The 21,389-nt window shown below is 38.3% G+C and overlaps 1 protein-coding gene across 3 annotated transcripts in view; it reads right to left on the bottom strand.

Annotated features, from left to right (window-relative positions):
• trim3b (tripartite motif containing 3b) overlaps nucleotides 1–21,389 on the bottom strand; it is a 29,372-nt gene that overhangs the window by 3,784 nt on the left and 4,199 nt on the right. Inside the window, exons 1-12 of one of the 3 annotated variants that reach the window (XM_060896106.1) lie at nucleotides 12,824–13,076; nucleotides 9,418–9,599; nucleotides 8,518–8,758; nucleotides 7,765–7,916; nucleotides 7,179–7,359; nucleotides 5,678–6,410; nucleotides 5,380–5,480; nucleotides 4,680–4,847; nucleotides 3,096–3,264; nucleotides 925–984; nucleotides 513–583; nucleotides 252–392 (exon numbers count right to left, since the gene is read on the bottom strand). In XM_060896106.1, coding sequence (XP_060752089.1) covers nucleotides 252–392; nucleotides 513–583; nucleotides 925–984; nucleotides 3,096–3,264; nucleotides 4,680–4,847; nucleotides 5,380–5,480; nucleotides 5,678–6,410; nucleotides 7,179–7,359; nucleotides 7,765–7,916; nucleotides 8,518–8,758; nucleotides 9,418–9,563 — 2,163 coding nt within the window. In that variant the 5' untranslated portion in view covers nucleotides 9,564–9,599; nucleotides 12,824–13,076. Of the gene's footprint in view, nucleotides 1–251; nucleotides 393–512; nucleotides 584–924; nucleotides 985–3,095; nucleotides 3,265–4,679; nucleotides 4,848–5,379; nucleotides 5,481–5,677; nucleotides 6,411–7,178; nucleotides 7,360–7,764; nucleotides 7,917–8,517; nucleotides 8,759–9,417; nucleotides 9,600–12,823; nucleotides 13,077–21,389 lie in introns of those variants that run through there. The other 2 variants (XM_060896107.1, XM_060896108.1) reach the window with 2 other exon arrangements.

Genomic DNA, 21,389 nt, shown 5'->3' with positions numbered 1-21,389 from the left:
AGGATGGCTCAGGCAGGTCTATATCACTGCTCATATCAATTAATGTGTGAATTCACTAAAGATGGCCATTTTGCTTCTTTACCACATTAAACTTAAACTGCAGTGAGACACTATTATATTCCTTTAAATATTATTTTGGTTTTATTGAACTGATGCTTTTGCTTTCAGTGCTCCTTACAGTATGTAGATACACCTTTTTGCAGCTGATATTGTGTGTGCGTGCCTGTAGTGTAACTGCTGACGGTTAATACCTGTATCCTGCTGTTACCCCAGTCTGCTACAATGATGTTCCCATTTGCATCAACAGCAACTCCTGTTGGGGCATTAAACTGCCCATTTCCTTCACCATGTGAGCCAAATTTAAAGAGGAACTCACCATCTGCACTGAACACCTGAGCAAAAAACAGAAATCTAACCATCATATCAAAGCACAATCACCAATATACCGGACGGCTTTCTCAAAAGCTCATCAAAATAAAATAAAAACATTATACTTATCGGCTTATCCTTACCTTCACCGAGTGGTTATGAAAGTCTGTTACTATGATTTCATTCTTGTTGTTGACAGCCACAAAGTGTGGACCTGAAAAGACACATGGAGGAAAAACAATAAGACATTAAACACTGAGTCCAGCGAGTGATCAAAAATCAGGCATTGCCAAACATTAACCAACGTAAGCACAACCAATAGAATAAATTCACTTGCTTTCTCAAATGATTTCATAGCAATGATGTACACGCTAAATAACACACTACTCTAGAACATACAAAATTTGTATTGATAAACATTTATGATTGGATTCTAACTAAAGTATCAAAATCAAGATAAAAATACGCTGATCAAAAAATTTTAAATTCAGATTTCAGTAGTTGGGGATGAATGTTAGACACAACACAACGCGTTGTACTGCGCTCCATACTTACTGAACCCAGGGCCAGATTTACTAAGCTTTTGCTCCTGTTTAAAGTTTGAACCACTTTTTTCTAAAAGAAATAAGGGACAAAACACAAAGGGTCAGGCGGAAAAAGAGACAAGAAAAAAAAAAAAAAAAAAAAAAAAAAACACAAGCAAGCAGAAGGGCATCTGCCAAAATTTGAATGAAAGAAGCAAGCAAAGTCCAATAAGCAGCTCAATTTTTCTACACTTTCACACAATAGGGGGCAGTATCACACATTCACATGCACTTTGAATTAGGGTTAAGACAACTAGACAATATAAATAATAACACAATGAAAGCAGTGAGCTGAGTAAATTAGAGGAGGCAGCAAATGCTTGATCTTTACATGTCCTCTACATTAAATGGTTTGGCAGTCAAAGCAATTCAAAGACAGTATAATGAATGAGCATAGAAATATCATGAATATTTTTGAATAACAGAAAGGAGGGCAGAACAGAGACACATCTACATTACTTTACACACTGGAACTGAAGCCTGGGTAAATCTGGCCATTACGATGCTTCTTATTTACAGTATTACATCCTACATTGTCATAAACTGGTCTGGTTCAGACGTAGTACTTTGTAAAATTTAAAAAAAAAATTATTTACAAAGGTGATGCATAAATATTTATTTATAATAAATTAACTTGACACATTTTGTTGTGTTACACCATAAAATTGAAATGGTCTTAACTGAGATTTAACCATTTGATTTACACAGTATCTAACATTCAAAGGGGCATTTTTTATTGTGACACAAAGATTAACTGAAGAAAAAAGCACACATATACTGGCCATTCAAAAACATTCAGGTTCTGTTGGTATGCCTTGTCGGAAGATGAATCTCCACCGTGGCCTTTTGACTTACTGTACACAGTCCATTACGAAAAGCATCCCACAATGCTACCACCACCACCCTTCACTGTTAGGATGGTGTTCTTAGAGTTTTGGGTTTCCATGAAAAGTAGCACTTTGTGCCGAGACCAAAAAGTCTAAACAACATTTCATATGGCTGTTTCCCCATTGACTTTATTTCCAAAGCTGGTTTGTCCAGGCTGTGGTTATCTTTTGAATAACTTGGCTATTCCTTAGCTGCTTTTCTGACTAACTTGCTCTATACCCAGTCACTGACTTTTAGTGGATGGCTTTCACTAGACATAATCATGCCATATTCAATTACATCTTTACTAAGTTTGGGATATTTCTTTTGATAACTAAACCACCCTATATTTTTTCCAAACTTCTGCCAGACTTGTTTTGAAGACCCTTTGTTGCATTTATTTAAACTCTGTGGCCTTCCATGATCAGGTGTATTTCTACTAAGACATGCCACTTTAACTGCATACAGCAGAACTCCATTCAACTAATTATTAGACATTTGATGGCAACTGATTACACCAGAACAAATTTAGGGATTTCACAGCAAAGAAATCATTTAAAAAATAAAGGAAGAAATTATTTTTTCAAACTAATCTCTTGTCTCCCAGTTTGACACACTGGGGTATTTTGTTTACATTAATGACATAATATATTAAATCCCCAGGTTTTACAATAAAAACAGAAGAAATTATTAAGTCTCTTAAAATAAAGGATACTGTAATTTGTGAGAATTTATATGCACAAGAATGCCAAACTTCTAAAAACAAAAAATAATGGAATAAAAAAACTGAAAAAAAAAAACATTATCTGCGAACATGGATACATTTAGTAAATAATAAATATATGATATTATATATTTATTAAATAATAATATTGAAGATGATGATAATGATGATGATAGTAATAATAATAATCATCATAATAATAATAATAATTATAATAATTTTGTTCTATGTTATTTCTTCTATGTGGACTAAATAGCTTGGTTTTAAAGAACATGTGCAATATGTTGTTTCACAGTCTGATGTTCTGTGTAATTCTGGTGTTTAAAGCCAAACCACTAAGTGAAAACAATGAATTAGGTTGATTATTCGAAAACAAAGTCATCACAGCACAGATCCATCCTTATACAAGCTGGGTTTAAAGACACACAAACACTTAATGCCATATTTAACCAAGCTGAGAAATGCAAAAACAAACCTTATGTTAGTCTGTATAAAATGTACCTATCCTGCTAGCTGTTCTTGAGCTGAACCTGAATGTTTTACATCAGTACCTGCAAACTGTCTGTCCAACGAGCCCCTTGCACCGAACCTGGTAACCAGTTTCCCGTTGGACTGGAAGATGAAGACGCAGCATGCCTTGTTATCTACAGCAATGATGTGACCGTTCCGATCCACCGAAATGCCCTTTGGCCCCATTAGCCTCCCGGCACCGATTTTATTCTGAGCACAAAGACAGTAATAGGAAAGTCATACAATAGGAAAGTACATAGATCTATGTACAGAACCGTAGCACACACTATAGCACACCTTCCTCCTGAGTGAAATAGTGGCCAAAAAACAATGACCAATGCTGAGGACATCTTCCTGTATAATCTCATTGCATAAACATAGGCCTGTAATTGGTTACAGCAAGGGTATTTTAGCATTTAGGAGAAAAAGAGCCTGCACTTGTATCTGGAGAGGATATGGGTTACACCATATCCATTACTGATCATAACAACCTAACTTGTCCCACAGCCAACTGGACTGAGTAGCTCTGTAAATCAACCCACACACAGGGTTGTGTGTCCTATTTTTGCCATCCTTGTTTACTCCCTGGCTATGCTTAGACGTGATATATTTAGTCATTTGTGTATTCTTTTAAAATGACAGGTTATGTAAAATATTCATTTGAATATCTAGTTTATTTTTAAGAACAGAGATCACACCCAAACTTTTTCCTCTCCATTGTAAATCACACGGACGAATTGTTCCTGGTTGAATAAAAAAAAAAAATAGAAATAAACTAACAATACGCCACGTGTTCAACTACATTTAAGTACAGAGTCACGTTTATGCCTGCTGAAATCTGGATAAGCATACATAAGTTTAAAATCAAATCTGTTATAATCCAATTGTACTACAATCAGATCTGGTCTTTTTGTAGAAGAGCAGCTTTGACAGTAGTATCAGCGTTAATTCCATTCACAGATTGTTTCATATAAATTTAATTAAATTTATTTGTATAGCACTTTTGACAATCGACATTGTGTCAAAGCAGCTTCACAGAATATAAGAAACATAATAGCAATTCTTTTTTTATATATCATACATAGATATCATACAAGATTAATATAATACCAAAAATTCAAGATTAATTCAAGAAATATTGTCTATATTAATTATCTATATTTTTGTTTCTATACAAACAGCTTTTCACTTAAATTGTACAGCAGATACTCTGCAGAATCGTGAACATGAGTTATCAATCAGATAACAGCTGATACACTGAAGCTTTCTGTAAGAGTTTTGGGGTACTGTTAGAACCTAAAATCCGCATTAAAACAGCACAACTTCTCTACCTAGTTTTATTCTTTACACTCTATTATCATGCATAAACTAAGTGGCTCTGTATGTAGAGTCCAGTGCTATATAAAGTCAGTTTAAATAATAAACCTCTTCATGTACTGCTCATAAGAGATAACAGCTGAGACTTGGGAAATGAGAAGTAATAACATGACAAAACTCCAAAAATCATCCAATGATGTATGCTGTAATCTTGTCAGAAATAATATTACCAGAATCTATTATAGATATTAGCATTTTTATTCATTCCCATGTGCCAGTGTTGGTTTCTGCAGTCACTCAGTTCTTACCTTAAACTTCCCTTCTGAGGAGAAGATGCTTATCCATCGATTATCATAATCAGCTACTATGATGTCTCCGTTCATGTCTACTGCCACTCCCGTGGGTCTTTGCAGCTGCCCTGGTGACCGGCCTCGCACGCCAAACCTCAGCTTAAACTGTCCATCGTTAGTAAACACCTATGCAAAGGAAACATGGCAAAATAAGGACTTGATGTTTTAAAATACAGTGTGTAGGGCACCTGGCTTTCCCAGACATCTCTTTACACTTTGCTTATTGAAATAAAGTTTATATTCCATAACTAACATTCTTTAACTGAAAATATATATTTTACATAGAGATTTTCAGTTAAGTTTAGAATAAATAAAAAAACAAATAAATAAGTACAATTTGATCTCTTTTTCATGTGAGCAATATGAAAAATTATTTATAGAAATAAAATTTTATATAATTGAAAATTAAACAAACCAAATACAAAGTAGACATAAATTATATTTTTGTTTTTGTTCTTGAGTGAATTATTTGAGTTACTTGAGGTCTAGACTAGTGGAGAGAATTTTACATTTTTACATTATCAACACACCTATCTAAAATAAAAATACACAAATTCATAATCATTTCTTATACTTCCTGGTGATGTGATACAGACTATTTTGTTATTCAGACCCAAACGGAGTGTGTACTGCAGGTTAGCTAATAAACTGGTCTCACCTGAATACACTGGTTGTTGCTGTCTGCTACTACAACTCTCCCACTGAAGGTAGAGATACCTTGAAGATTAGTGAACTCGCCCTTCTCTCTGCCTCTCGTGCCTGTTACACACACAGAGTTTGTGCATCATTTAACAGTGTAGCGGGGTCCAAATGTCTGATCAATTATGAGTCAATTCTTCATTAAGAAAAGATGAAGTAAAGAAAGTGTACCTATTATCACTATATGGCAATAAAGACAGCTTGAAATAAAGGAGGCAAACGTCTATAGACTATCCACTGGATCTCAGTGGTCTTACCTACTCTGTAGATAAGCTCATCCTCAATAGGATTCTCCTTCTTCTTAGTGGTGCTGTACATGCTGGAGGGTCTTCGTACAGCTTTCTGCCTGATATGTCCTCCACTTCCACTGGGTGACTTCACCCTCCTTTTCACGTCCTCTGGAGACTGAGGAACGTCGCTGGGCTTCACGGCCCGCAGTCTGAATGGACTCCCTCTCACAGGCTGGCCATAAAGCATCAGTGAGAAAGAATACTCTCCCTCGCTCCTCAGCGTGTAGCCCACTTCATATGTGCCGTTTTTATTGTCCGCTACCTCCACCTCGACTGCTTTGCTTCCTTCCGGCCCTGTGATATCTCCTTTTAGAAGTGCATTACCGCTTCGCACCAGTTCTCCTTCCTTGTCCTTGGTGGTAACGGTGATGGTGCTGTGTTGGCCGATGATGCCGTGCCTCAGGCCCTCTCCGGTGGCCACACTAGTGTGTCCAACAGCACTAGTGGTGATCAGGACCCCAAGATTCTGGATGGAGCGGCGCAGGCCCTCTGTCTCTAGGCGGCACTGCAGGTGTCCGTTCTCATGCGGCCGTTCAGGGAAGGTGTGACAGGCCAGAGCGCCTGCACGCTCCCCCATCTGCTTCTGCATAAGAAGCACCTCGGCAGCACCTCCATGGCTCAGAGCCTGCTCTGTGAAGCTGCAGCTACTCTCAATATGTTCTTTCGCCTGCTGCAGGGATAACAACTGGGACTGCAGCACCTTTTACACACATACCAGAGGCAATAAGGAAGAATATGAGGCATTTCTCAAACAGTCCAGAAAAGGGCATTTTTATATTCATTCAGTGATTTTACTTGAAAAAAAATGTAAATGGTCTTATCTAATTGATGCAAACACAAACTAATATCACTATTTACATTTTGTAAAAACTCCTACAACTCCCAAAAAGTGTCACAACAGATCTTACCCAAACATACTCTGATGGTGAAGACATAACTATTTATAGCTGTTATAAAATACCAGAAACTAAGAAGTTTTGTGGACATGACAACATTAAATGGAACTGTAATTAAAAATGACGTGTTGTTCTTTAATACATTCAAAATTGTAGTCCCTGGAAAATAGTCATGGTATAAGTGGAATCAAACACTCCGGCATATGCTGTTATTGAAATATAAGTAAAATAACTATCGTGAAAACAGTACACAAAGTGGGTTTAATTCCTTACTTATATCTTCAACCACTGATCATCATGTACAAATACACAGAGGAGCATTTAAAAAGTACACAATTACTGACTGGAGCCCATCTGCTGCTGTGCAAAATCTGTCAGCACCAATTTACCCTGTCAGAATGGCATTTCATACAACAATGGCTGACAAGATATATAGATACAAGCTCATTTTTTTGAAATAACTGACATGGTGGTAGGTGTTCTTCTTGTACAAGCATACTGTATTAGATGCAGCAAAACAGGACAAAGTTTACTGTTTTAATGTTTACTAAAGGTAGAACTCGGTTTCTGACCTTCTGTTTGGAGCTGCAGATGTTCTCTAGGTCAGTGATGAGGGCAGTCTTACGTTGGTGCAGAACACGCTCCAGCTCCTCAAATGTACTGCTTATCTCATTCACTGCTTCAGTCTTTCGTTCCATCAGCTGCCTGGAGATCTCAGTCACCAGTTCAATTGCAGCCGTCAACTGAGGCAATCTAAGGGATAAATAATAATATTTAAACTACAGAAAAGGGGTAAATAAAGGGCAACTCACCATTGATTATTTTCATGTGTTAAATGTTTCAGACAAACTTGTTTAAAACTCTATAAAAAATATATTATTACCTAATTATTTAAAAGGGAATAGATATTTAGAACCAATCACTCTTCAATTTCAAGTTTTATCCACACTGCTGTGAAGGGACAATGAAGGTGTAACATTTGTTATTTTTATGATGGAAGCAGGAAAGTCTTTTATGGTTACATACTTGTGAGGATTTGTGTATGGTTTTGAGATCGCAAAAATATCCATCAGCTTTTATAGCTTAAAGTATCTTTTCCACCTAAAACTGACATTCTTTTGGTCCCTGTTTTGACCGTAAGGGAGTGTGGTACTGTACCTGTTGCGAATGGCATCCAGCTGATTCTTCAGTGCTGCTTTGTGCTGTTCCAGAACATCCCTCAGTGGGACAGTGACATGTTCTCTGTGTTCCCCTTCTGTGCAATCTAAACACATGGCTGTTTCGCACGACTCACAGTAAAACTCCATCACCTGCAGAGAGAATCAGCAAACATCTATACTGCATGCTGTCATGGCAAAGCAATCCAGAACCAAGGGATTAAAACAAGCATGGCTTATCAGGAGTTGGTGTTTGACTAATATATGTTTCACATCTAAAACAGGGGTCTACTGGCTAAAGAAAATACAGTAAGAGGATTTGAGTCTCTGAGGTAAGAAATTTCTATAGTAACCTGCTTTCTTGGTGTTTAAAGCTATGAGAAGCTTCCACTTGCCTTTTTCACCTTGTCAGTTGCACATGTCCAATGGTGCTGGCATTTACTTTTTTAATAGAATAGAACTTATTTGTTAATAAGCTTAAGAATCTTGCAAAGACCTGCTGAAATGAAAGGATGCACCTTTTATATGTACGAGATGTATTCTCATTCAACCAGTGACAATCTTCCATTTAGATTTGTAAGCAGCAATGTCACTTGTAATGTAAGCTTCCTACAAATTAATCGAGCTACACCCTATAATATATAAATAAGTGCTAGGTAAAAAATATAAAATAAAATAAAATAAAATAATAATAAAATGTTGGGGTTTCATATATATTTTTTTTATATCAGTTGTTGATCAGTAAGAAGCTTACCTTGCCCTCATGATTTGGGCAGGAAAGAGGCTTCCCAGCAGCTGCTGCACTCACAGACTCCAGCACATTGCACGCCTCAGGACGAGAACATCCTGGATCCCTCTGAAGCACCTCCATGAGATTGGTAATAAAAAAGTTATTCTGCAGTGCTGCTACACCTTTTTCGGGCAGGATGGAGGTCTGTCGGCACACTGGACACGACAGCGTCAGTGACTGGGGTGGGATGTAGTTCTGTAAGCACCTGTGAGGGAGTAAGGGAAAGAAATGTACAAAGAGAAGGAGTGATATCGAAGTGAAATATGAAAAAGATATAAAAGAAGACACCGCTAGGACATAAAATAACGAGTCAGTATAATTAAAGAAGGATGTGTAAGAGACACAGAGAACGAAGGATTATATTTATCCATTGGCTCTGACTATTTTGGTTTGTCAGAAGCCCTGGCGCTATACACTGGCTAAGGGCATATCACCAGGGGAAGATTCTGGCTTTCTGCCAAAGCAAGGGAAAGAGAGAAGCCATTCATGCCAGATCCATTCACTGGGTCAGTTTGGCTAGGCAATGGCAACCATGAAGGAATCCCATGCTCTAGTCATGATAGCAAGGAAAATGTTTCTGAATGTGTTACTGTACACTGCCCTGTGAAGAAGCACGTGCATCAGTTCTGTGCATGTCTCAGAGGAAGCACACGTTCGCCTTCACCCTCCTAATATAATAAAGGAGAGCTCCGTACTCAAGCTTTAAGCATCAATTAATTTTAAAGAGAAAACATACAGCCATGGGCAGCATCATGAAATACTGAACTATTTTGGAATTTACAGCACATATTCATGCATTTACCAAGTTACTCTTACTGTACCTACTGCTACAGTAGTGTGTGGAGTGTGTGTGAAATTGTTTACCGTTCGCAGAAGGTGTGTAAGCAGGGTAGCACTTTGGGGTTGTGGAAGTGATCGAGGCAGATGCTGCAGACCAGGAACTGCTTGTCTATTTGCCGCACCACTGGACTTGTGCTGCCAGTCTCACGCTTAGCCATGGTGACAGACATTCACAGACACGGCTGGGGGCCACGACACACCTTAAACTGTTGCACACAAACATGTTCAAACACAAACACAGACAGATGGTTAATCATTCAAAAGAAACACAATTATAATAATTACAGTACTTTCAGCTTTTGAAGGCAGCCTTCTTACTCGAACTGTGTGAAAAGCCACCCTCAGGACTCTAATCTGAGTTTGATGCCTTATTTTTTTCATTTTCAGCAAGACCAAAAAACACTTGACAAAAAATGCAAACAATTAAATCAGTGCTGATTGCATAACAATAACCCAAATGCATTTACCACCTAATATATTAAATAATATAATCATTCTGTCCCTTAGACTATATTTTATAATTGTAATTATTCATATAATTAAATAAATATATGAGAATAGGCACAGAGTGCAGAGCTCTTGACAAAGATGAAACAAAAGCTCTATAAGTTTACAGTCAATTGCAAAAAAACACAGTGATCAAAGAAATATTGAAAATTTACCTAATGGGGTATTCAATTTAGGTATTGTAGCAACATTCTCATAAGGTTAAAGAAGGCTATTTGTAGGAAAATCCCACATAAAGCTTATTACAGTATTACCCCAACATGCTATCAATTATGAATTCAAGTAAATGACAAGGCAGTGTTAGGATGCTACCCAACTTTCAGCAGTACACAGTTACCTCTGTTAATAAACATCAGCACATGTTAAAAGAACATAGCCTGGGCTCTGGAGAAGACATAGTTATTGGACTTTTAGGAAACGTCAACAATAAAAAGTTAAATATATGACCCTTTCTAATAAACATTTTTAGGCTCCATGGAAAAATTCAACAACAGTTTTTACCTTTAAAAAAAACAAGATCTGGGCATTTCTGTCCACAGAGGACAGACGGGTGCATGTTACTGTACCTTACCCCTGGCAGGGCTGTCCCTTTGTGCCATCTAACCTTTGTAACTGTTCAGAATGTAGCTGCAACACTTGTTTTCATTTTTCATTCACTGAATCCCCGCCATTGCCATTCTGTAGCTACCCAAATCAGATTTAAAACACTAGCCTAAAAACCAAAAACAGACTAGCACTCACCTACCTTAAGAAAGGTATCACACCCCATCTAGCATTGCTTAAATGGACCCAGTATGTACCCTCTTAATGTACCCTCATTGAAGAAATGCATCAAGACTCTCCTCTATACCGACATCCAAGTTATGGACTGAACTTCCTCCTCGTTTTGAATTAGCACTTTCGTTTTTCCTTTTTAATCCCTTGACTTGTTTTCTTTTTTGCTGCTCTAACCTCCATCTAATCTGGGTGGCATGCAAAACGCATTCCCTAGTGCACTAGCATACGCATATAGGTTTAGGAGAGAGCACAAAGAACATATGTAAGTCACTCTGGATGGCATCCCCTTAATGCTGCAAATGTACATGTAGCAGATTATCCTTTGAGAAAAGGCTCCAAGTAGAATTCCTTTAAAACTCTAAAGCTACTAACTATCTAAGGAACACTTGAGAAACCCCTGACTTACCGATGTTAGACTGCGTGCAGAAATTTATCTGGCACAACAATGTCAGCAGGTGATGTCTGCTCCCTACTCTGAGAAAGTAGGCAAAGTAGTAGAAAAAGATGAAGCACAATATAAAACAAATGCTTCTAAATATAAGGTTAAGACCCTACATGTTGCTTAAAGGAGAAGATCTGAAAAGATCTGTAGAACCTGATTAACTTAGTATACTCATATTGAAAAAACTTTTAGTTAGAACCTCCACATGCTTGAACCATTAACCATACAAATAATCTATAAAGAACCCTCCAAAACTGTCCACATCATTTTGACCTCATTGCCTTATAAGACCTATTCTAAACAAAGCAATTCTATTTAAATCCAGATGTGCAGGTCTAACATAAGCATTAGCATGAGCTGCGTTTTGGGCCACTACAATAATTTCTCAGTGGGTCATGGGCAGATTTATTATTTATGCCTCAGTCTTTCTAAAAATCTCTGTCAGAACATCTGTCACAGTGACCAAACTTGCAATAGAATCTATGCCCTTATTTTTCCACACAAATAGTCATGCAAGATTTAGATGAACAGAACGAACATGTGACTAATGAAGGGTTTCAAACGGTCCATCTGATATTATCCCCATTACAACCCCTTCTTCACAGGATGAAGCAACAAGGCTAAAATAAGACTGGGCACTCACTAGAGAAGACTTAAACAGGGTCAGACACCCCAGTAGATGGCTGGGATTCATAAGATACCAAGTTGAGAGAGAGGCCATGTATTAATTTGATGGCTTTTTAGAATAGACCATGGGAAGAGGTGTATACTTTAAGATCTCTCAAGTCTAAACACACTTATTACATGGTTTTTATGCACCGACTTACAGCTCCAATATTTGAGTTTAGTAGTTACAGGATTATACACTCACTAGCAGCATCATTCTCAGGAATAAGTTAATTGGTTTGTTTTTTTCCTAAACTGTTGTGTGGCTTGGTACATAAGGAGAATCCGTAAACCTGAAATCAAAGTGAATCCCAATCTTTCCTGAAAAGGAAAAAGAAAAAAGAAAGCCATTGTACTGGCCATGCTGGCTGTGCCACAGTGCTGCTGGATTTAACTTAAAATACTGTCACGGTTTATGAAGCAAAAACAGCAACCAAATTCTATCACCATTTGATCCATTATTGTACTCTGTAACGTCACATGCATGCACTTCGTACTGCATTTGTTTGAGATTAAGGTTACAGGCAGGTCATCCGTTGTAAAACTCACTCAAAAACAAATCATAACTTATGTGTAGAATGACATTTGTAAGTTAAACAGGATATTCGGGTAGGAAATAAGCTTTGGCTTGAACTTTTATCCATCTGGATTTACTGGTCTAAAAAAAGTAGGTCAACTAATACAAGACTTCATATATTAAAAAGGAGTGTCGTCAACAAGGTAAAGTTCATGCCCCGAAAAACATGCATGTCCCAACACAGGAGCATCTACATTAGACAAATGCAATCCTAGATGGTTTAGTGAATGAAAGACTAACAAAAGCCATAGAAAGCGAGAGAGAGAAAAAAGAGGACGGTTGAAATGAGGGTTTCTATTGAAGAAAAGGTTTTAAAAATACGTCATTTGTATTTACAGTGGCAGTGACTGAGGTAGGCTATAAAGCAACAGCTGTCCCAAACAACAATGGCATTCTTCAGAGTCTCAGTCCTGTACTCTGCCTACTATTGTGGACACACACACACACACACACACACTTACACAGAAAAGTTGAAGAAATCTCAGGCAGGCTTCATCCCCGTTTCCTGTGTTTCAGCAGAGTTCAGAAACAGAACAACAAAATGAGATCCTGGGTCTCTGTCCCTGCCTACGCCCCCCAAGCTCAACTCTAAACTTTTTACCCTCCCTCTGTTTCTCTCCTTCATTCTGTGTCTCTCGCTCTCTCCCTCCCTTTCTCAGTCTCTCCACCCCATGCTCCACTGCACACACTCTTTCTCCAGCCACCTCACACTGACTAAAGCTCTGACGCCAGGCTGGATTTTAAGCCACAACCCACACAGGCTATTCCATTGGCCAACACAGAACACACACCAAGTGCTCTTACCATGGACTCTTCTCTTATTGGTTGGTCAACAGAAGCCTGCTGAAAGCATGGATTGCCTCACAGGCTAACAATGCCTGCTTACAAACTTGGGTGGGGTGAGATAGCATAAGGGAAAAGGATAGAGACAGAGTTTGGCCAAAAAATGTCTGGTCAGACAAATATTTCATAATAAGCAGAGCAGTTTATTAGCTGGTAAACAAGAGATTTGTGTCAAATCCAATGCAATATTTAAACTGGAGAGATCAAGGAAATGAGAAAGAAATAGCACTGGATAACAGCTCACTGTGCCAGGAAAATAAGCGTCACCGAGAACCATGAAATCATTATACAGCATCTCAGGGCAAACCAGTGAGGCTAAATATGTACCTCAGCACTGTAGTTTAAGGACGCACAGTAAGCTTCCATCCTTTTTCCAGAGTTCCTGCAGCACCATCCTCATCTCCTTCAAATGGCCTGAGCCGATTATAGGACAAATAAAGGCATTTGTAATCCTCACTGTAATGCAGAATAATTAGCATAAACATGAAAAGCCATTATACCCATGCAGGACAAAATCAAACTAGTGAGAAACCGTATGTGACCGAATGACAATTTTGTCAAGAAGCTCAAGAAGTCAACCAACTGCCATGACTGCACTAATGATAAAAGTTACGCAAGTTGTGATGTCACAGGCAATATCTGTTGGGTGGCGCCGGATCTGAGGATTAAACACTGATACAGCCTGAAAGCCTAGGGATTACAGGACCATAAAAATGTGTTTGTGATTACAATTAAGACATATGATCTCTCTCTAAATACAAGCAAATCCGATTCATTAAAAAATATGAACACGGGTAACAAAGGAAAATGTATGAATGCTTGAGATGATGAGATCTCTGTTGTTGCATGTAATCCTCAGATTAAGAGCCACAACTCTATTAAAGCAGATTCTTCTGAAAAGTCTTTTGTAATTATCATGGGAGATGAGGATCTGAACTATGGTGATGTTTCACTACATACTAAGTCCATTAAAAAAATATTCACTCATTGCCAAGTCCCTGTGGCTTATAAACTCATAAATAAGACACATGTCCATTCCTCTCCACGTGGACAGAGGGTTTAGGCTTATCTTTTTACATACAGTAAACCTGTCAAGAAGATGACAAAAGTGCTGAGGAAAACTGACTCAACATTAGTGTCTCAGGACAGGCAGAGTGGGCTGGAGAGAAGAGAGACTGACCTTAGTCTAAGTGACAAACACATTGTTGATTCATACTCATTACAGGTCACTATAAAAATTGCACCAGGTGAGCAAATAAGTAAAACACTTAGACAGTGTATCATGTAAGAAACAGGTACAGAATAGCTAATAATCTATCGTTTGTTCAGATCGGTGAAGATGGAACATATTGTGACTGAAAATGTTGGTGAGATACATAACTAACAGGCTTGTGCAGTGTGTAGTATTTAGTCCAACTTAGTTTTAATTAGTTACATACTTTTGCTTGTGCTTCTTTTCCCCCTATACTGTGCAAATATTCTTAGATGATATGAGCCAGAAATAATCAGATCCTTTAAATAGCTGTACAAGTGAGTGTGTGTGTGTTTGTGTGTGTGTGTGTGAGTACAGCACCATGGACAACAAATGAAACCACTGCATGGCGCTTGGCTCACTTGTGATGTGCCTTCTGAACCCAATGGCACTTTGCATGTCTATAGAAGTGGTGGTGTTTTTTTTTTTGTTTTTTTTTCCCAAAAATAATCCACGTGAGCTAGCTGTCTTTTACCAGTGGGCATGTTGAGTCACCATGCAGATGGCAGGCCAGATGATTGTCCCTGCACACCAAGTCGCTTATATTCAGTAAAGCTGCCAGGTTAATTTATGAATTATGCATGACCGGCCTCATTCTAAAAAAATCATGAGTGGGTGATTGGGCAATTTGTTTTGTGCACATGTTAATAGAGATGGAGGAAGAGAGGAGAGTTCCCATGGGGCAGACAGTCTGAGCTAAAGAAGAGAGCTGAAATCCAGCTTCTGCAGTAAGAGAGGCATTATATTCAGAAAACATGGCAGAGGAGGAGGATGAAATATGAAAAACAGTGAAAAGGAGCAGTGGGCTATGCAAGCAGCACCGAGCACAGTGTCATACGGTGCTGGGATATTATAATGAATTAATGAATAAGGCATAGAAACTAACCGTGCTCTGTCAGCTATACATAAACTGAAGACATACGCTGTGCTTGAATCACTCATGACCTTTCTTCTGCTCCCTCTTTCTCTGCTGAAACACGTCAATCACTGAGAAAGTGGCAATGAAGTCCGCAATTTTGGGGAAAAAAAAAAACCTGCAAAGGCTAACATTTGTAGTGCAATTTTTATAACATGCTAGACAAAATGACAGAAGTGCATATGATTTAAATAGCAACAGAACAAATGAACAAGCTGCTCAAAACTCGAGACCAAAGAGCGGCCGCAGGTAAAAGCTCTTAGAAATGTCATTTAGATAAGGTGCTGCAGAGCACAAGATCCGAAATAACACACACACACACAAGCATGCTGGCACACACACAGAAGTACAGACACAAATCCTTAGTTTAGTCACTTTAATTGATTTTGAAACGTTACTATGAGACAAAGCAAAATATACTACTGACTACATACATAAACACACAACATGCCTACTTTGAAAATCACCACCTGGTTCATGTTTGAGAGAAAATTACTAAGGAAATGCAAAAATTACGGACTGTTCGCCACCCTCAGGATTTTTTTGTCCACCTCAGTGAATGCAGAACTACCATTTAATACACTTCTGCATTAAATATATGAGCTAAACTGATACTGCTTTTAATTGAAAATCAGCAAATTAGAGGAGAAAAAAAAAGAAAAAAAGATAAATGTATCACACTTGTTTGTTATATGCACATTCATTCAGTCTGAATTAATCATTATTACTCCAGCCAATTAATCCTGTGCAATAATGCTGATGGGAAACAACCATCTAGAAAGATCACAAAAATGAGTGATACAGTTCAGTGTGACATACTGTACATGAGAAAGATAACTTCCATCTATCAAGAAAAGACATCACCATCAGTACCATTGCACTGGTAGATCATATTTGACTTGAATGTAATAAACAAACAAACATCATGTCTTTTTACTACTTAGAATTAAAACAGCATTTTATAACAAAATGGGTAGTTCAAATACTTTGATGGTGTACAAATAATAATCACAGGTCATTACATATCATCACTATTAGATATGCATCATCATAGAACACAAAACTAAAATATATACTCAATACTCAATACTGAATGTCAGAGCATTACACATTTATTAATTATAAATTTATTGCCACCATCTGCATCTGTAAATGTTAACGCTACAAATATTTATAAGTGTATCTGAATTCAGTTTTAAATCAGAAGTGGAGGCCGAGAGAAGAAGGACACCTCGTGCACATTGAGTGGGTTAGATGGAGCAGCAGCTATATAAATGCAAGCATTTATTTTTTTTGTTTGTTTTTTTTTTGTACAGAAATATGGTATTATTTGGAGCAAGGCGTGTTTAAAAAAAAAAGACCATTGCAAAGTGAAAGTCTAAATACAGAAAGTATATCTACAACAAAACGAATAATTTCTATTTTAAGATATATTGCAAAAATGGGATAGATTTACAGAGTGGATAATATCCACGTATTTTAGAATCTAAATCGTTGTTTATAAATTAGAAATGTGCGCACATCACTGTGTACTCGTTTCCCATGAAATGACTGATCCAAAGCCTAAACTTTTGTGGCTAGTTGCTGGTGTTTTTGTACAGGAGCTTTTCACTGGCATCAGAGTTTAGCGCTGCATGAAAGTAAAAACTTTTTCCATATCATCTTATAAAGATCAGAGTCCTGATACAAACCTCTAGTCTGATCAGTGGTGGAGAAACCTGCACTTCCTATGAGTATCTGTATTTGTTTATTCAAGCATAAAATACACATTTGCTAATAAGCATGTAAACATTGTTAGTGCATTTGGCACAATATTGTCAGTTCTACCTGTTAATATCCTCCTCAACATAGCCGTATATTATGATCCTAAATACAAAGAAAACATTCATTTGAAAGGAACACAATACATTTGATGAAACATGATTGAATATATAATCTGAAATCGCAGTGAAAACTGTATCGCAGTCAGCTGCTAGAGGGCACTAAAGACATATAGGTTTCACATTTTACATGCTGCCACCTTATGTAAAGTCTCAGGCAATAGCAGATGTGTTACTGCATGTAATATCACAGTGTAACAGAATAGTTTAAGGTTTGCTAGGATTTAGTTGGAGTATAGTATTGCATGAATTGCAAGGATGCTACTCTTATTGTGAAAACTTTCATGGGGGGAAAAAAACAACTTAACTAGTTGTAATTCTTTCACCTGCTGTCTGCCCGTCAGAAAGTCGTGTATGTAAACGTACAGGTCGTTGTCCAGACCTAAAGCATTAAGCTGGGTGATGAGCTTAGCAGGGAGAATTAGTGTTAATTAATGAAATGCATGGGCAAAGAAATTGCATTCTTTGCAATTGCAAAGAAATTGTTTTTGACAGGTATGAGAAAGAAAAAATGTTTCAGCATGTGTTTAAATACTAAACACACTAGTTGCAGGGTGCCAATATTTCTGCAGGTGACTATATTCCGGCCAGATTTCATACTGCATCAAGTATGACAATATGTTCTAGACAACTGAAATCCTTGTTTGCATTCCCTTTGTGGACACGGTGCAATCCTCAAAACTCACAGTTCTTGCTTCATTCTCAGAGATAAGTGACACTCAGCTAATAGAGCCTTATCAGTTCTCTAACGGTATTGACTGGTGGAATCCACTTCCAATTACTAAACTGTTCGGTCTCCAGCTGTGGCAGGTTCAGGCATTGGGCTGCACAATGGCAGGTGAGTAAAGGGAGAAGGATTAACCACAAACATCTACACACTGCAGGTTGAAGTTATGAAAATCCAGGTCAAATGATTAGAATAATAATTTAATAAGTAAATGAACAACTCATGCTTCAGGGTTCATACAAGGTTCAAGGAAGCATGAATGGAATTTAAATGCTATTTGGGTTTTCAAAAAAACTCAACAGACTGAAAAAGGTGCGGGTTTGTCGATCAGCAACGGATGCAGGAACAACAGAAAGAAAACGTGAAGAAACAAGTTGTGCTGTAGTCATGAACTAGTCCTAGTTTAGTCATGTAGTCAAGCTTTAGTCATGAACTACTCCTAGTTTTGCAGAAACACACATGCACAGCACACACTGAAGACGTAAAACAGTCTGTAGATGACTCAGAATAATGCAGCCCCTGTGATTAAGGTACCATATTAAAGCCATTGATCTCCTGCTGTCATCACATCACAATAACACAGCATTCATGCAGTTTAATACATCAGTAAAGGAACAGGGTGTGTCATTTTCAGAGCTAGTTAAAGTTTAAAAAAGTTACCCAACCATTAAAGAGAGAGCAAAATATTCAGTGACCGTCAAATTCCTGTTACTGTCCATGTGCTTGAATATCTCCCTCTGAAATTTCACATGCTTAAGTTACTAAGGTTTAAGATTTAAGTTTCTGAGGCTCAGATACACACAGCAACAGCTACAATAAAACTACCTTAATCATATCAATGCAATAACTTCTCTACCAACACGATAAGTGGGCAGGTGTCTGATTCCTAACCCTATGTGTTGGCACCAAAACTCTCTAAAAGGACAGACACACACACACACACACACACACACACACAAGTTTATAAGCACAGCTTTACCTGCAACTAGAGTGAGTAAGTATGTGCCAGAATTCTGTCATTCGGAGGAACTTTAGCACTTTACCACTAAAACAAAAAGTTAAGTTTTAGGGAAGTCACAAACTTTGAAAGACTGTTTAAAGAGAACGGTTTTGGATCAAGGTGCATATTATTCACAAAATTTCAGGGGGTGAATGTGAAAATGTTGTTTTGGCAAAAATAAACAAAAGTAATAAATTCATTCATTCATTCTCGGAAGCCAAACTACATGTCAAACCACCTCTTATTCTTGAACAGAAGCCATGACGAGACAGACAGTACCCTTTGCATTATGCTGGGTTAGACAGAGCTGAATCACACACACGCATGCAAAATCACACATGCGCATCAGAGAGAAAGAGAGTGCAATACAAAATATAACACACAGACATGGAAATGTAAACAAATGCACAGAGTGAGGTTTAAATTATTTGTCATACAGTGATTAACAACAGTCAGGCTCAAAGAAAAATAATTACCTCAATAACATGGTGTCAGTGATGACATGGCAACATCCACGGGCAGCATTTCACACACGCTACATGCACAATTGAAGCAAAGGCCAGAGTATTGTGGTGTGCTTTCGAAGAGGAACGCTGCATCATACACACACACACACCCCACTGTTCTACCTCCTCTCCCTCTGTTGTCTTACATAAGTGGATCTTGTGTGTTATGCCTGTGCATTCGAGAAGCACGCTGACTGAATGCTAAGAAGCCAGACACTTATTATTCATCTCAATTCAATACAGTTAAAATACAGGGTTAGTAAACTGGAGGAAGAGATAAGAGAGCAAAAAAGAAAAAGAAAAAAAAGGACAGACTGATAACTGCATAGTGGTACAAAAATATGAGAAACCAGGGGAGCTCCCCAGTGCAGGACTCACGTGAGCGTTCGCAGAAAGACAGCAAGGAAGTAGGGGGGAAAAAAGAGAGAGAGAAAGAGATTAGGGCAGCATCAGCAAAGGCTTCCAAACATGAATGGAGTTCGGTCCATCCTTACACATCCACATCCCAGGAAGATTTCAAAAGCTTAACCAAAGTAGCAAGTAATAAAAAGAGGAGAGGAAAAAAAGAGGAGCTTGTGAGAAGAGGAGCGGAGAGGGAAGCAAGCAGAAGGGTGTGAGCAAGCGTGAGTGTGTGTGAGCGAGCGAGAGAGAGAGAGAGAGAGAGAGAGAGAGAGGGAGGGAGTGTGAGTGATGGCTGTATACTGGCTCTGAGGAAGTGAGGAGGGGTGTGGAAAGCAGACACAAGGTGCAGAGAAACCATAATGGCAGAGGCATACTAAGAGACTGGAGAGGAGGGGTTATGGTGCTCATCTTCTACTAGCAAACAATACTGCACTATACAGAACTCTGTCAGTGTTCTACTGCAACACAAACAAGCAGGTCAATTCTTTACCAATAACAGATAAAGAAAAGCCAGGTATGAGAGATAAGGAACACTTGCACAACTCATTCCCTGATACTTCAATGGCTCTCATTGTATGACGAAAGCTGACGGCATTGAATATCATGTGAGCCACATTGTGAAAGACGCTTTTGTTTGCAGTTGCCCTCGAAGGGGGTGGCTTGCTTATTAGCATGCATACTCGGACTTCTGAAGAAGGGATTGGAAAATAAGGAATTGTAAGAGATATAGAGATCACCCAGAGTACACGAGCTGCAGCGTGGCTCAAAGATAACGAGATGTTTGAAAGACTAGACTAGCTAAAAATAACCCCTGTATCTAAAGTGGAAAGAATTGAGCAGGGCTTTACAGAATAAGCAGAGAGGAACAAACAGTATGAGAGCAGAGTGCAAGGCTTTGCCAATGAAGAGTAAGCATGGAAGATGGTGCAGGGATACAAGAAAGTGGGCGGAGCATAGACTCATGCCTGGATTTCATTGCATGAGCAAAGTATGTTGCCATAGAGACTGCATCCAGTGCAGCAGAGCTCAGGCGGCTGCTCATCTCACGTCCCTCCCCTTTCACTCCTCCTTCCTGTTTTCTCCCATTTACCGCCTCTGTTGCTTTGCAGGCAGCAGCAAGCTCATGCTAAAAGAGCAGATTTTATACACTCCTGGAATGTTACGCCATATCTACCACAGAACGACAAGCAACAATCCAAACGAATCCATTCTCACAAAAGCAACACAAAAGTGCAACACATTACTGCCTCCTATCTAGACAAACAAAACACCACGAAACAGAAGATTGTTTTTTTTTAAATCTCTGTTAACTTAGTTTCTTCTTGTTTCTTCTATGACATTTCCAGTCCAAGTCCTGCACATTGATCTGTAAGGTTGAGTTCCACAACAGTCCTGAAAGAAAATCAAGACAATAACTTTGTTCTGTTGGCTTTTATAGATCTAGTTCTGTGGAATAATGTAAAGATTTCAGAGTGATCATCCTGCACCCGAGCAAACATCA

Source organism: Tachysurus vachellii, chromosome 20, assembly GCF_030014155.1.
Source record: "Tachysurus vachellii isolate PV-2020 chromosome 20, HZAU_Pvac_v1, whole genome shotgun sequence".
Lineage (NCBI taxonomy): Eukaryota > Metazoa > Chordata > Actinopteri > Siluriformes > Bagridae > Tachysurus > Tachysurus vachellii.
The sequence above is the reverse complement of the archived record's forward strand: the minus strand, read 5'-3'. Positions and strand labels throughout refer to the sequence as shown.